This window comes from Micropterus dolomieu, linkage group LG02 (genome assembly GCF_021292245.1).
Source record: "Micropterus dolomieu isolate WLL.071019.BEF.003 ecotype Adirondacks linkage group LG02, ASM2129224v1, whole genome shotgun sequence".
Classification (NCBI taxonomy): domain Eukaryota; kingdom Metazoa; phylum Chordata; class Actinopteri; order Centrarchiformes; family Centrarchidae; genus Micropterus; species Micropterus dolomieu.
The window spans coordinates 17,578,410-17,595,297 of NC_060151.1; the positions used below are offsets into that span (position 1 = coordinate 17,578,410).

Below are 16,888 nucleotides of genomic sequence, written 5' to 3' on the forward strand. Positions count from 1 at the left end.
AAGTGAATTTCCAGTAGCGACAGAGGCACAGCGGGTCAGAGATTAACCCAGAGAATGAAGACACATACAAAAGATGACACACATGCAATCCCATGATCACGCGCTCAATGTAAAGTCACTGTTATTAAACCATTATCAATTCCAATTTCAGCTCATTTATGGATGATGACTCTTATTACAATTGACATCTCCATCAAGTTATGACTCTCATCCTAATCGCAGTGACTAACCAACATTAATCAGCGCGACCGCCCTTCATGCTCAGTGCAAACGCATTCAACCCCTCAGAGGGGGGATCAGTGGGCTCACAGCGCAAATACATCAAAATATCTATTCTTCAATGAAGCTGATTTCTGACATTAGTTAGGGAAAAGTAAGCATCCATTAAGTGGTTACCTTTGGTGGCCTTAATCTGGTGACATAGACAATTTCACTCTCCACTGCTAGTGCTGAAAGCATATGAGTGAACCAAAAACAACAAGGTGCAGCGCAAACACACACACACACACACACACATACACAAACAGGTAATGAAGCATGGAGAGCTGATCCACCAGCGGAGCTAACAGTCTACTCATCACTTTGTTCCACACCATTACAGCAGCACAATGGGCACAAAGTTCGCTGCTGTATTAGGACAGTGTGTATGTGGAGTGCTGACCTCCTGGCCATGAAATGATGTTCACTCTGTTTATGGTTACACATACACACATACAAACTCTTCCTGCTTTCCTAATGATAACTCTCCATTGGCTACCTTAATTCCCTAATCTTAATCCTCAAATCTACCTGCTAAAACTTTGTCATTAACAAACAACAATTCCAACCCTTACACTACAACCAAGTCTTGATTTTAAAAAGTTTGGGGTTTTTTTAAGTTTCTGGGACCAGCCTTTTCATCGCCATGTAGTCGCGAGTAAACTGTTGCTACACAATGACAGCAGCAGTAAGGAACTGACAGCCAAAGGCGCACAATATGTTTATGCATGAACACATAACCCTGCTCCAAGTACAGTTTTCGAATGTGTAAAAGGTTGTTAGTAGGTGTTCTTTCATAATTGAGGGTTCAGTGTTGTTCAGTTCTTTGACTATTTCCATTTAATCTACAGGACAAATTTCACATCTATCAAGACTGCACCATGCAGCCTATAAATAAAAACTAAAAAGGGAATTCTTCAGAGCTGAAACTCTGTTGGTAAGTCAATTAGTCAGTTGACATCAAATTAATCTGCAACAATTTTGCAAATCAAATATTCATTGGTCATGATGATGACCAATGATTAAAATTATGAATTTGCTTGTATCTTTAGATTATGTATATTAAACTGGATTTTGGTTGGACAAAACAACCCATTTGAATAAGTCAACTTGGGGTTAGGGGAATTGTACAGGACATTTTTCACTATTTTCTAACAATCTATAGAAATAGCTAAAACCAATTTACTGATTAATCAAACGAATATTCTTCATTAATCAACAATGGAAATCATTTTTAGTTGCAGCCCTAGAATGTATTTATCTATTTATTATTATACTAGTAATAAGAAATTATGCTGTCTGCTTTACAAATGCTGTGTCTGGATGTAACACCGGTTAACTGCTATGGCAAACAATTCAGTCATGTGCTTTACATCTTAGTGCTGTACATCAAACACCTTTTCTCTTTCTCTCACACCACAGATTCGTTGGGGAGGCAGGAGGGATGCAACGGGCAGATGAGAGAGGACAAAGAAGGACCACCAGGGAAACAGGGAATAGGGGGTTTAATTTACCTGTAGGGGCCCCAGGGTGGGCCTGGGAGAAGGTTTAGGCCTGGGTCACTGCATGCACCCCAGACTGATTTGACAGAATACCTTTCCCAGCACGGCAGTGATGACAAACAGAGACTGGAGACACTAATTACACTGTTACAAAACTGTATGCGACGTACTGTTTGTGATGCGGAACTGAACTGAATTTCTTAGACAGGGACAAAGTAAAAAAAAACAAAAGAAATAGTAGATACAGATAATCCAAAGAAAATCCTAATTCACTCTTAGTAGACTCAACAAACACCCGAACCTTCCTGACAAATTGTCAATCAGAAGCCTTTGAAGGAACGGGCGGATTTGTTATGATAGGTCCTGGTGACAGCTGAATGGCTGGCAGCACAGAAAGGCTTCTCATCTTACACTGGGACTGGGAGACAGTGGCTGGTTGACTGATAGACTGATAGACAGAGTGTGAGGAAGTCTCCCATAATGCAATGTGATGGGATCTTTTACAAACAGAGCTGATGCAGCAGGCTTTTACATTTGTTTTACTCGACATGATTTAAGATGTAGAGGGAAGCTAGAAGGCACCAAGATATAATCAGTGCAACACTGGCCTACATACAATAGAGATGTAAAGAAGCAATTCAAACGTGTGGTGGTGGTGATGGTGCAGTGGATAAAACGCATACCTTAAGTGAGAAAGACCCAGGGTCAACTCCCCACTGTGACACGTCCACCAATGTGTCCCTGAGCAAGACGCTTAACCCGTAGTTGCTCTGCGCGACCTCTGACATAAATTGCAATTGTAAGTCGCTTTGAATAAAAGCAGCTAAATGAAAAAATGTAACGTGTGTATCCTGATTCTGCTGTTGTTCCTGACAGAGATCTTTCCTGATGCTGTTATGCTATATTTTAAAACAATAATTTGAGAAAGAGTAAGGTTACTGGGTTTAGAAATAGTAATAGTAATTTAATTTAAATACTACTTTTCTTAAAGTAGTTACAAAGTGTTTGGACAGTCACAGTATTTAATATAAACCATGATTAGTAAACAAAAAGTGAAATAAATAAATAAATAATAAAATACAATAAATATATATTAGAGTGGAACAATTCAGAATAAAATAATAAATTATTTTGTCACCAGAAAATTTATCAAAAACTATTTTGATAATTGGTTAGTGTTTTGTTATCTAAATGACTCTGTGTGGAGTCCCAACCTGGAGTTACTCTCTCAGTTTAGCAGCCCTTACAGCAATTGGAGGCTACTTTTGGGAGTGAATGATTCTGGTGACCTTAAAGCTAAGCACTTGTACATATGGGTGAGAGTTTATAAATATAGGTTGTAGCTAATTAGTTTAAACCCTTACACAATAAAATCTTGTTAAAATGTATTTTAAAGGCAATACATAGAAGCTGAAATGGGCATGTGTTTTCTTCCAGATTGGAAAATATGGAAACGATGAAAGACGGGATGCTAGTGAAAAAGACAGATGAAGGGCAATAAAACATGCGTGGACATGGCTGCTGAGGAAAGAGAGGGGAAGAAAAAGATAAGTGACAGGGATGAGGGACAAATTATTTTAAAAAAGCCAGTAGTGAAACACAAGACATAAACTTGTGATAGCCCTTTGGGCATAAAGAACACAGGGAGCATTATGCTAATCATAACAATACATATTGCAAAACTCACAAACGCAACCACAAGCACACACAGAAACTGTTTAGCTACCAGTATAAATGCAAATATTTAAGGGTGAGTTCACCCAAATCATAAAAAATAATAAAATTCCAATTATATCTTTTCCTCTGAAAAATCTGCTATAATCCTGACGCATTAGTGACTGGAATTTAGGTTGCTTAAGACAATCCACAAACCTCACTATCAATGGTTTTTAGTATTTTCAACCTCCAGCACAAAATACTTGCTAATGAAAACTGTCCACAACTACTCCCCCCTGGGCCTTGTGATAGAAAGGTAAAACAGCATTTGCAATGAGTCCAAAGTTTCGATTTGAGATTACAGAACAGTGCCAAGGCATGTACTCACCCAAAGATGGTGCTTAGACTCATGTCCAAGCACCACACAAGTACAGATGGAGTTGAGGAGTGACGGCTGTCATGTGCTGAACATTTGGTTGCCAGTGCAGGTGGTATATTATGTACAAATCAAAGTGTTGATTTCCACATAGCTGCAGTGAAAATCAGAGGAGGCAGAGAGACACATAAGTCATCAGAGGAGAGGGGAAGGTAAAGGATCTTCTGTGGAAACATAGTGCTACAAAAAGAACCAGGACTCTAATGCAAATTTCAAGGCTTTACAAATTGATTTTCATAAATGTGGCCATACAAAAGCCAGCGATGGCAGATCTGGGATGCCAGAAAACACTGTTGAGCTTAATGCAATGTTCCTAATTCAATTAAACATTTGCAGTAGCAGCTGCCCACTTGATATGCTGAGTGACATATCCACACTCACACATTCAGTCCGGGCACTTTTAGCTGGCGCTGGCAGTTGGACAGATCCATGATAATGCAGACTGAGAAAAAGTCACCACATCTGGGTTAGTGCATCTAAAATAGATGAAGTGTTCATTTCTTTGGCACATGACTGGGGCAAAAAGGACTGCAACAATAAACCCTGTGTTACAGAAAAACATCACTGTTTCAGTAACACTGCTGGTCATAAGATGTAATCTCTTACCACAAGCATTTGTATTAATAAGAAACAAACGTACAACCTATATCCAGAAATTCCACTGTAAACTAAAAGGTTTTGCTGCAAATGTACAGTAAATAATAGTGACAAACATGCTAAAAATAGGACAGGTCTGTTAAAAGATAGTCCTGTCAGCTAAGCCATCACAGAAATGTTGTCTTTTTACACTGTAGTGTGCCAAAAATTAAAGTTAATTCTTCAGCAATTACACACTGAGCTGAGCTGAGCTGATAGAGAGGGGGAGATGAGAACACCCATCTGAAGCTACTGTTGTAGAGATCAAAGGCATCATTACCATGCATAAAAAGGCAGGATGAAAGGGAGCGAGATGCCTGTTATTTTCCCATTCACAATGTCAGCTGAAGACCAAAGACATGTTATTATATCGAGACAAAAGTTAAAAACAAACTAGTCAGACTGATGATTTAGTGTGCACTCAATTGTGTGTGTCTGTGTGCGCGAGTAGAAGAGAAATAGAAAAAGAGAGAAGAAAATAAAAAAGATAGAAAAGGAAGCTTGTATGTGGGAAAGGACTGTGAGAGTGGACGATCGAGAAACTGATACAGAGAAAAGAGATTTTCCAGATAACACTGTGAAAGCCGTATGAAAAGGATCCTGTGCAGATTTGAAATGAGGTTAGGTCTGAATATCCCAGTGATCTAATTGGCACACAGAAAAACCTGAACACAAGAGGAGAGATGGAATAAACTTTGTGAATAAAGGCACTCATTGAACACAGGACAGACTACAGTCTATCTATCATCTACTGTTGCCTAGGTTACCGCCTCCAGTGGGTGACGAGTGCTGACGAAAATGGCTGATAGAGGAGAGAGAGAAGACAAACACAGACAAACATGGAGTGTGAAGTACGGGGGAAAATGTGATGACAAAAGTATATTTTCTGTTATCTCTTTGTGTTGAGAACAAGAGCTTCCTGCTCTGAAAGACTGACAGAGTCAGACACAAGGCCTGACACCTACATTCAACAAAAATCTTGTTTTGCATTTTAAAATTGTTTTTCTCTACTAACTTTCTTTGCACTGAGAAACTACAGATTTTAAGACACTGAGTTTGTTTTTGAGCAATAGAACACAAATAAATCTTAAGAGTAACAATACAACATTTAGAAAATAAGATTAATCCAGATTAAATGGACATGGCTTGTTGAACCAAATATTGCCCTCAAACTTACCCAGCGCAGGGGGAAAGGAGCACAGTAAGCCTCTTAAATAACTGGGACACCACAAAAACATACATGATCTGCTTCAATTCCACAAATGACTGACCTCGCAATCGCAACACAAGCACAGATTCGAAGGGCTTGACTGAAAAAGCATTGGGCAACTGTGGACCTCAGAGAGCGGAAAGCTTGCAGTTTTTTTTATACTAACCACTTCTATAGACCAGGTGATTTCACTGACAACCATTAAAAGACATAGCTGTTCAAGCCCTGCTCCTTAGGCAATACATTAGATCCTTACTACCTTTAACAACACTGTTTTGATACTGAACTTTGACTTACACACAGGGACACAAGCATCAATAGCGTACATATTATTATTCCGTCATTATGTGCATGTGTGCGCACAAACATTCATAGTGTAAGTGCAAGATGGCAGCCTACCATGGCATGAATCAAGTATCTGTTTCGGCAGTCAAAGAGTATGGGTACTTTAATTCATCAGAAACACTGCACCAGGCTACATAAATAGGCACAAGAGCGTGAGTGCTTTTCTACACATCAGACTGGCAAACAGACATCCCAAGTTTATACAGTGACCTCATTACTAATGCAGGATGCGTCCTCCATATGCTCCATCTTGATACTGGGGCAATCTTTCTTCAAGCAAAACTCCAAACCCCATTTCCTCTGGATAATCGAAATAATATTAGCCTGTCACGTAAACAGAAATTGTATGTGGAGGTGCTAGTTTTGCAATCACGTAAGCAGTCAGAGTACTTTTAATGACTATGTTTGATGTCTTCTGCATCAGACACTTCTCTCCCCTCAGAGGACACTAATCAGAGCCTAAAGGTGGATGCAGGGGTGGAAATGGTGCTGATTAAATGCTATATGTATGCAGCAGCAGCGACGACAGTGATGATACTTGCATGAAGAGTGTAGCCACAGCAGCACAGGCAGCAAGACTGAGCAGAGCAGGACAGCTTAAATACATTAATTTATTGCACAGGGTGTAACAGATAAGTATATGATGTGTGTCACAAGCAATACTGTGTTACAATACAATACAACCAATAAGAACGTACAGTATTCATCCTTCCCCAGCCACCTATACAGATTGCACTGGTGCCTCTGGACACCAAAGCCCAGTTTCAAGAAAACAGAGGCCCATATGTACTACAGCTTATGAATCTATGCTAGCTATTTAGATGATGTAATAAATCCTATATAAATATGCTTTCATGTTCAACACACTATGCATTGTCTTAACATAAAGTAATGTCTTTTAGGCTCATTTGTTATTAAGATGGGCTACTCATAGGGCAAAAGTGTGCAGTATGTCATTTTACAGAATGATGAATTACTCGCCACTTGCTACTGTATGCTTCTGCTGAGCTCTTTCATACCCATTAGTATTCATGCTTCCTCTCTGACTATGCAGCAGTCCCATCTAACAGCAGCAGTAGCTCCACTATCAATGCTGCGCTCATTTCAACACTGTCTCCTTGACCACGGAGCGCTGTGAGGACCGCGGCTCCAGATTCCGATGGCAGACCGACGCAAACACATCAACAAGTGTGTAGGACAAACTGGCACAAAGAGCCTGACCATGACCTTAAACTTTTTGTACGTTCTGTCCTAAAACCTAGGCGTGCTATGTTGCAAATGCAGACTTTGATTGTCAAGAGTTTGATTGGTCTGTCTGTATATATACCAGGGTAATAAATAAACAAAGCATAACCTGTATTAACACGATGAGGCCTTTAAATCTTGAGGGAAAAAAACAGAAATTGTGCAACATATCACTTGTCATGTTCAAAAACAGACCAAATCAGATGACTCTCACATGCTGCCACACGCATGCACTGACACATGCACGTACACACATCACTGCAGCAAGGATGGAGAGCCTCCTCCAGGCATCGGGATGGTGAACTTCAGCCCCGCTATATCTGATATCCCTTCACAATCACTTCTCTTGTTGGAGACTTCTTACCAATGCCTAAGCTCTCCTTGTGCTAACGTCAACAGCCCACAGCTGCCCCTCATACACCTTTATGACCTATTTGTAACAGCGGTAGAAGAGTAGAGCCCATTGTTTAAACAAACAAATCTTATGATCAACTTGTGAGCAAACTGCACATCTGTGTCTGTACTTGATCAAAGCCAAACGCTGGACGAGAACATCCAGTTAGGCTTAACTTAACAAAGCAAATTTATGTAAAAAGCATCTCGCCACCGTAGAGGTGCCAGCCGGAGCCAGCACATAAGCAGAAAAGAGACAGACAGAAAACACTCACGTTGTTTGTGGACCAAGGAGAATGTGCTACTGAGGTTTCCATTGTTTTAACCTGTTTTCTAGTTATGCTCTATTTTTTCCCACTTTTTGCAAATACCTAATCTCCTCTCTGTAGCTGTTATCTTTCAGTGAGTAATAGTCAGACAGAGACAGACAGGCAGATAGACACAGTCTGTTCCCCGAGCCAGCAAACAGGACACTGGCCTTTTATGGGTGCTCTTCTCACATCCCCTAATGGATTCTCCTATTATAGGATGATAAATGAAAGCTCTGTCAGAACGGTTTTGTCTGTTTTTTTAACACAGTAGCTGGGATGTCAAGTGTGATGGTTGAGAACATACACTGTAATAATCAAAACAGCATTTGTGTACAATGTACGGCACACATGAAAAATCAGCACACTCGCTGAGATGTGTATAATACACACACAAGTATCCACAACATTAAAACAGCATTCAACCTTGTTTCTGAGCCCATAATAACTGTGCATTTATGGACTTTCATTTCATTTGCATTGGCTGTATTACTTGGTGAGAAAATATTAAAATCAGAGAACTTTGAAAACAAATCCTGACTACCTGGCACACACTGCAATTCATGTCTCATCTTATTCAGGTTACAAGTACATTATAATTAACAGCTATAATCAACAGCTTCAAGATCAACGCACAATATATCAGGCAAAGTTATTTGAACACAAAACGTTGTTATCACCAACCTTCTCCAGCTTTTCAAAATGCTCCCGCAGGAACTTCATAGGACGCTCAGGCTTGGCAATGCAGAGGTTCACAATGCACTCTTTGAGGATCTGCTGGATGTTGTGCTTCTGCACAAAAATTTCACAGCCCTTCAAACTCTCGTCTTCTTCCAGAGTGGAGGAGGAGGTGGCCATCTTATCTTTTATCTCTGTGGCAGTGGGAGAAAACAGGGTGGAGAGGAGGGGAGGGAAAGCAGAATGGGGATGTGGGGGTAGAACAAGGGTTACACATCTATCTACATGTCTCAGGATAGGTTAGAAGATTTTATTCTTGTTGCCCAATCATATTTGGTTGACATATTATTAGTAAAACTGTATTACACGTTTTTGATTGTGGGCATGTGACAGAAGGAGCCCACAAAAGAAGCTTATAGGGTCAATTAACTTAAAATGGCATTAACATTATTTAACACTTAATTTAATAAGGATTCACACCTCAAGCACCGTGTATGCCCTTAGTATGTTTCTTTGTGGATGAAGATGATTGAACATGGCCATTTTGTAAACTGAAGCTTTAATGGTTTTAAGGTAATTTGTGAAAGTAAACACTTCAGTAGATGGAGGCTAGATAAATTACATAGCAGTGTATGAAAACAGCTATGATTATGTCAGACTACAGTAAATGTCAAATAACAGCAGTATGTCTCATCATGGCAAGCCAGGAAGCTGAGCAGGTGTAGCTAACTAGTAACTACCATGTATCACTTCCTCAAAGGGAAATCACGTCTCCGTCTATGTGAGTGTGTGTGTTTTTTATACAGCATAATAAATCAAAATGTGTTGACTTGAGGGTATGAAATACACCGAGTGCAGTTTATTCACAGCAATGAAAGCAAGTGCCCACATTTATACATTTTGCCATGCTTGAGCTAGTGATGAACGTCAGCACCTGTTCAGTTGCATTCAATATAGACAGCTAACCCAGCTAGCTTTGCTAACCTTACAATGACAACCAAACCACAACGAAGGGGAATTACTGCGACGTAAACGCTGTCAGTGGCCTGCTCTAAAGCGCTATTTTGTGTTTATAAAAACACGGTCTCGCTGGTGCTCTCGCTGGTGTCCCTACCGTTATTTTTGGAGGATGCTCAATGAGAAAAACACCTCGCTGGTGGTGGGAGATTGGTGAGGTGCCGTTTGTCAGATAGGATGCTGCTGCTCTGCCTCTCCGCTACTTCGGCTGGCTCTGCGTCAGTCCCGATGACGTCAATCTGTCATCTCTCGACCGCAGCGGCGCTCTCTCGAGGCCAGCAGCAGCGAGCACGCGCCGGTCTGCAGGTAGAAATCTTTAACTAAAGGAAACCTCCACTCTAAAGGGAAGTGGGGTGTATTTCGTTAATTAGTGAACACTTTTTATTTGCACATTTGGGGTTAGACTGAATACATGTTTTTATATCGAGAGAGAAATACTAAAACTGACATGTTTGACGCAGGACCATACGTCAGGAAATACGTCAAAGTCCTACATCCAACACCCCCAACCCACCCTTTCTCCCCTTCTCAAAAGTCTGACTAGACACCATAAGAACAATCCCTAAAATTGCTTAATTGTTTGTATTTTTGCACATTTTATGTTGTTTCTCTAAATTGTATTTCCTAATATGAAAGTCAATGCTGTTAATTCAAAGCTTTCTCTTCTGTACACTTACAGGAATTAAATTATGGTGGTGAAATAGTAAATCCTTGGTTTATTATTGTATCTGTTGGGTTAAAAGTAGTCAAAATTAAATATATTGACTTATATAATTTATTCCAAATTTCACTTCCCAATATGATATATATTAAGTATCAATGTTGTTTGTCAAAGCCTTCTCTACACTACCAGGATACACATTTTGGTTGTCAATAGAGAATCCTTAATTTGTTTTTTCGTTATATTTAGGCTACTTGAAATTAGACCTACTTAATTTACTTAAAAGTTGTCAGATTTAGGCTAAATGTATTCAGTGTCAGTCACTAAAACCCAGAAATTCCCAGAAATAAATATTTAGAACAAGACATCAGTCAGTGTTAGCTACATCCCTGACATCAGCAGTGGGATGTAAATCACAATTCATCATGGGTGCATTCACTGAGATATTAGTGTTTCTAAATCATATATATGGGCCCTAGTTTCAAATAAAACTGTATTTAACAGTCAAACAACCCAAACCCACAGATTCAGCCACTATATTAATGTTAATTAATAGTTTACCTTTAGCCACAGAGACTAACCCCTACTTGTATCCTGTAACAGCCTATTAACAAGCCCCAGTTTGCCATGTACTTTGACTGAAAATCTCTTTGGGAACATGCATATTTAACCATAATAACAAATGAAATAACAAACTTCTTTAACCTAGAGTTTTATAAAAGTAGACCCAGTTCTAAAAGGGCCTTACACTGCTGTAAGGTCCTTACTTTCAGCTGCATATATTGCTTTAGTGGTGCACATTACCCGAATTATTTGGGGAAGTATGTATTCAACCAAATTAGGCTATTACAAACAAAGTGACACACTGTAAACCTTTGCTTTGGAGCTCCTAAGGAACACTTTCCCCAGTTGGTAATCTAACCATGTTTAGATTTCACTGAGGATAATAAGACCGCTTTGTGAGACACAACAATCCTGTAACAATGTGTAGGCCTTATGTTGTACTTTACTCAGCAGCAGGTTTGGCTGAATGTTTTAAACTCATTTCTTGACTGTAACCAATTAGATATTTCCTCCTTGAAAGCATCTTTGAGGAGGCTATTTAGAAAAACTAATTTATTATTTATTATTACTACCTTTATACTAATTAGGCAATTTGGTGTTGTATGATTTGATGACATTTTGTGAACACAAATGGTAACACTTGGTTGTGAATGCGAATAAAGTTCGAGATTTTGAATCGGAAGCTACCGTAAAGCAGCCGTTTGTTTGTCGTGCAGCTGCAGGTTGCCATAACGGCACTCAAGATGGCAGCGATGGCGGCTGTAGATGAGCATGCTGCCTCTGAAGTTTTGAGAGGACTCGCCCGACATTTAAACTGCCTAAACGAAGACAACAAGTCGACAAGAATGAAGGCCCTTGAGCTAATCAAAAGGGAGACTGTAGATAAAGGACTTTCCAGCAGCGTCTTACAGGAGGTTTTCTCTGCCCTCCTCAAGCCTCTCCTCAAATGTCTTTCAGACCCGATGGAAAGATGCAGAGAAACCGCGATAACGATGATAACAGAGTTTATTCGTTGTGTCCCCAAACCGGAAGAGTCGCTGCCTTATCTCATGCCTTGTCTGGCTCAGAGGCTCGGGGAGAAAGAGATCCTGGAGCCGGCGGAAGAGCTTCGGCTCTCGGCCGTGGAAATGTTGACTCTCACGCTGGAGGTATGCGGGAAGCATTTAGCGCCGTATCTGAACGAAATTATCAACATACTGAAGAGAACCATCGTTGACCCCTTTCCAGATGTCAAAAGAGAAAGCTGCAAATGCACTGTAAACTTTGCAAAGTGTCTGCCAGGTTTGTGAGACGGTTTTTTTCCCGTTGTTGATAAAGGTCTGTTGCCATGGTTTCGAAGCACGCAAACATGTTTGCGATAGAAACGCTCACTTTCCAGTAATGTTACTGCCCAGCTGCCTGTATAGTTACACTGAGTGGCTAAATTAAATCATTAGGTTGTGTGATTTCAGGGAAACATTGAGCTAATGTTTCTTAAGTAGCAATGTTAGAATTCCAATACCGCCTGTCAGTTCTCTCAGCTAGAGCTGCAATTGTCGATTCATCTGTATTATTTTGTTCCGTTAATCATTTAGTCCAGAGGTTTCCAGCCTTTGCCAGCAATCAATTTTTGACCTACTGTCATCAGTTGCAAATGTCTTTATGAATTATGACAGTTTAACTATTTTGGGGTTTCCTTGTCTTATCTGAATTATTCTTAGATGCCTGATGAGGTTACATTTCAGATGGATTAAACCACTTGTTTAGAAATTCATTTTCTTTCAATCAACTAATCATTTCCATACTAATGGTGTATCAACCCTTGTGTTTTTTTGCCTGAGATTCTTTGTCGGGAAGTTCCAAAAATGATGGGCCCTGATTGAAAAAGGCCCAGTCCTCGCTAATTATTCAGTCAATCAGACAGTCGGATGAAGTCCCAAACTTGTATCAGTTTGGCTGAATTCCTTGATTTATTCAGTTGTCAGAGGACACACTCTCTTGTCAGTCAAATATAAAGAGTAATCAGTGCAGGACTGTAATTGAGCCCTTGAAACCACAAAAACTAGCCTAAGCAACATCAGAATGCTAATGTAACCAGAATCTATCCAGTCTTGCATCTCAGTATTGATGTTATATCAATGTATCATCCAGCAATGCAGTAACTGAATTGAATGGATTGAAGTGCATTTCCCCTCTTTCTCTTCAGAGCACTTCCACATGCAGGCTGAGAGTCTGGTCCAGCCTCTCATGCAGACGATTTCTCACCAGCACTCCCGGGTACGAGTGTCTGTCATTGAAGCCACCGGGGCTGTCATTCAGCATGGCACCGGGAAAAACGTGGATGACGTGCTCTCTCACCTGGCACAGAGGCTGTTTGATGACTCACCACAGGTTCAGTATAAAACAACTAAGCACTGTTAGAACTCCCACTGTGTGTCATTACATAGGCTATTAATTGTTAAAAAAAAAAAAATAAAGTGCAATATCGAAATCACAGGTGCTGCAATTTTTGATAAAGGTAATATGAGTATCAACATACCATTTTATTTATGAAGCACTGTGGTGCTACAGAGATGCCACAGCTTACAGTTCATATTCTCCAGACATAAAGGAACATGCATGTTTAATACAGACCACAGAAAAAATCACCTTATATTTATTTTTTCAGAGACAATGACATTTAAAACTGGCCATTTCCACCGATATCATGACCATCATCATATCGCAATATCTGAATTATATGATTTTATTTTGCATATTGTGTTATCCCTAATTACATGTACTGCTTAATAAATGATTTGCCTTCAGGCTTATCTTCAAAATCAAAGCGCAGTGTCTAGGTCGAGAATTCAACACTTCTTTCGATTCTCAATGCTCTTTTCTCTATCTTGCTCTGTTTTGTTTTAAGGTGAGAAAAGCTGTGACTGCAGTTGTTGGTGATTGGCTACTTCACATGAGAGACAGATACTCTTATTTCCACAAACTCATCCCACTCTTGTTGAGCAGCATCAATGATGAGATCCCAGAAACGAGGTAGATGTGGGCATTGTCCTACTTTACTCTTGGCTTTATAATAATATAGTTTAGCACACCAGTATGTCATATACTAATATGTTACAGATATTTCTCTGAGGGGAGTTTAATGTTAAAAAAAAACACATATATATATATATATATATATATATATATATATATATATATATATATATATATCTCTTTAACATATACAATATGTGACATCCCCAGGGTTTAGAAATTAGTGAGGTCCAGATTTTTTGTTTCTTTTAATAGAGCTTCTTTTCCGTAATTCATACCAAAATTACACCTAAAACCAACCAAAGTTATACAATACAGTCACACAAACTAATGATCTATAATGAAATACATCGACCTTCAAAGGGACCAGTTGGCAAAAAATACTTTTGATATTTACTATTTACCCACCAGCTAATTATTTTCTCAGATTTCTCCTACCTCCACCGGTCCTTGTAGCTTTCCAGGTGGTTTGAGTTGTATTAATGTATGAATGTTTTCTTTAACGATTTACTTGATGATTAGAGAGGCTGCTGTCAGTCATTTTAAACGTTCCCATGCACACAGTAATGTCACAGCAAATATAGTGGGAGATTTAAGCAGCAAAACACAAAAAACAGTAGTTTAAAACTTGACAGGTAGGACAGGAAACTCTGCAGAGAAAGCAGAAATCAACTTTTAAATGCTTAGATCCTCTGATAGAGCTCAGGATTTATTAGGAGGACAGCTGCTTTACTCCAGACATTTTCACAGAAGGAATCTGTGTGTGGGACCTTCTAAATGTGTAGAAGAACACAGAACATTAATTAACATTGGATTCTAACCAATCCTGTCGGCACGTTGGGAGATTTAAATATGAAGTTATGCTGTTGTGGCTCGTGTGTAAATGTGCACAGTGTCTCTCTCACACTTTGACCCACACGGAAATTCACAAAATGTATTTATCTCCCAAAATTCTGCCCGCAAAAAGCTTTGCTCTCAGTTATTGTGCCCACAATGTTTTCATTTGCTTCATCAAGTCTGGACACTGATGGGGAAATAGTTTTTCAGGTTGAAATAAGGGTTGCAACAATGTAATCAGCTGCGTCCCCATGGTCCTAAAGCATTCATCAAGTTGTTTGTGTTTCAATGGTTTTTATTTGAATGTTTTTATTAATAGGCTATAGCCTAAGTATAATTATATAGGTGACCTCATAGGTAGTTACGGTATTGTGTGACATGCAGCGCATACTATTGACAGTACAGAACAGTGTTGTTGATTGGGAAGACTATCTGTTTCCCCTCCCGTCCTGCAGACTTTTAGCCGCTGATTTATGGAAGCGGGTAGGCGCCCAGTGGGAGAAAGAGAATGAGGACGACATCAAGGACAAGATGGACTTTCTCCTAACCCCACCTCCCTTCTATCCACCAGGAGGTCAGTCAAAGTTGGCATGCTTTATTCTCTTCATTTATTTTCTCTGTTGAATACACTATCATGTGAGTCAGTTGCAAAGAGAAGTCTTATTTATGTGCTGTGTGCTGGCATCAGTGCTATCAAACTCTCTTCTATGTGGGTGGAGATGCAGGGGATCAGACAGATGTGACATAAAATTTTACCTCCTTATCTAAACTCAAGGCTCTAAAAGATGTTTTCTCATTTTATATCGGTCTTGTGCTTCAGTGTCTTAAAAGCGTACTTTGGAAAGCATATGGCCTAGGGAAATCAACCTATATTGTACAATAGGTTAACAGAGAAATGTGTTGTCTTCCATTTCATATGGCAAATGTTCCCTCTCATTCACTCATTCACACACCAATTTCAGCAAGTTACCATGTAAGGCACTGGCCTAACCATCATAATATTTACTTATCATTCCACATGCATCCCATTTAATTAGCTAGTATATAAGTATAAACTGTACAGGTTTACAGAGAGGAACTTTTATTGTTTGATTTTATAGAATCCAAAGTGCAACTTTGATGCAGCGTGGCTCTAAAAATTCCCGAACAACACACACTAATCCTACAGAAGTCAAGGCTGTTTCTTGAGGAACATCTACACTGTGACACACACACACACACACACACACACACACACACACACACACACACACACACACACACACACACACACACACACACACACACACACACACACACACACACACACAAAATACGTGACTGTAGGACAGCTTAGAGAGTACAGGATAGGGTGCTAGCTTTGAGAGATACTATTACTACTGCCACCCAAAGCTCTTATTGGAATCCATTGTTGCTATTTTTTTTTTACAAAGCAGCAAGGAAGAAACTGTATGTTGAATTTGGTGATGGAAGGACTTCACTGTCTAGACAGATCTGCGCTTTTCCTGTTGAAATAAACCTGGCAGGAATATCCCTGGAATCCAGCTAACCTTAGGCTATCAGCTCAGACTTCCTTACATCCTGTAAGATTATCTTATTGAAGGATTAATTTAGGTGAAAATTCAGTGTTACAATAGAGCAAAGTTTCCAAGTGCGTTGGCTTCACTGGTTTCTCCCCCAATGCATAATAAAATCAAATGCCATGGTGCCAGTCAAATGCAAATGTATTTTTAATGTGAATGTAATCATTACACCTGTATTAAATATTCTCTCTTTATTACAAGTCCAAGGATAAAACATACATTAGAAATTAAGTCAAGGTCAAGGTCAAGGTGTCTTTATTAGTACCCGAGGGTAAAATTTTGTGCAGACAGGAGACTTTCGGCAATCCATACATAAAAACATCAAAACAAACAATAAGCATAGAGCATTATAAAATATCCAAAGCCTAAAACTTCTAAAAGGAACATGGCAGTGTGCCTCTATACCACCACCCCCTAACCCCCACCCCCCTTACCCGCCCGCCCCTCCTGGCTAAAACACATAAGGTGCTATACATAACAAAGAGTGTCATCTACTGCTATTTTTATTCATTAATTCTATGGCAGCGGGAACAAAAGTATTCCT

At 39.5% G+C, this 16,888-nt stretch overlaps 2 protein-coding genes across 3 annotated transcripts in view; one reads left to right on the forward strand and one right to left on the reverse strand.

The window, feature by feature from the left end:
- prkar1b (protein kinase, cAMP-dependent, regulatory, type I, beta) overlaps positions 1 to 12,200 on the reverse strand; it is a 70,326-nt gene extending 58,126 nt beyond the window's left edge. The window contains exons 1-3 of the mRNA XM_046029536.1: positions 11,597 to 12,200; positions 9,782 to 10,022; positions 8,674 to 8,861 (exon numbers count right to left, since the gene is read on the reverse strand). Of these exons, the coding sequence (XP_045885492.1) occupies positions 8,674 to 8,847 (174 nt within the window). The 5' untranslated portion in view covers positions 8,848 to 8,861; positions 9,782 to 10,022; positions 11,597 to 12,200. The remainder of the gene's footprint in view (positions 1 to 8,673; positions 8,862 to 9,781; positions 10,023 to 11,596) is intronic.
- The window catches only part of LOC123956945 (dynein axonemal assembly factor 5-like), a 25,534-nt gene continuing 20,257 nt past the window's right edge, over positions 11,612 to 16,888 (forward strand). For both annotated transcript variants that reach the window (XM_046029521.1, XM_046029527.1), the window contains exons 1-4: positions 11,612 to 12,190; positions 13,095 to 13,279; positions 13,797 to 13,921; positions 15,217 to 15,335. In XM_046029521.1, the coding sequence (XP_045885477.1) occupies positions 11,653 to 12,190; positions 13,095 to 13,279; positions 13,797 to 13,921; positions 15,217 to 15,335 (967 nt within the window). In that variant the 5' untranslated portion in view covers positions 11,612 to 11,652. The remainder of the gene's footprint in view (positions 12,191 to 13,094; positions 13,280 to 13,796; positions 13,922 to 15,216; positions 15,336 to 16,888) is intronic.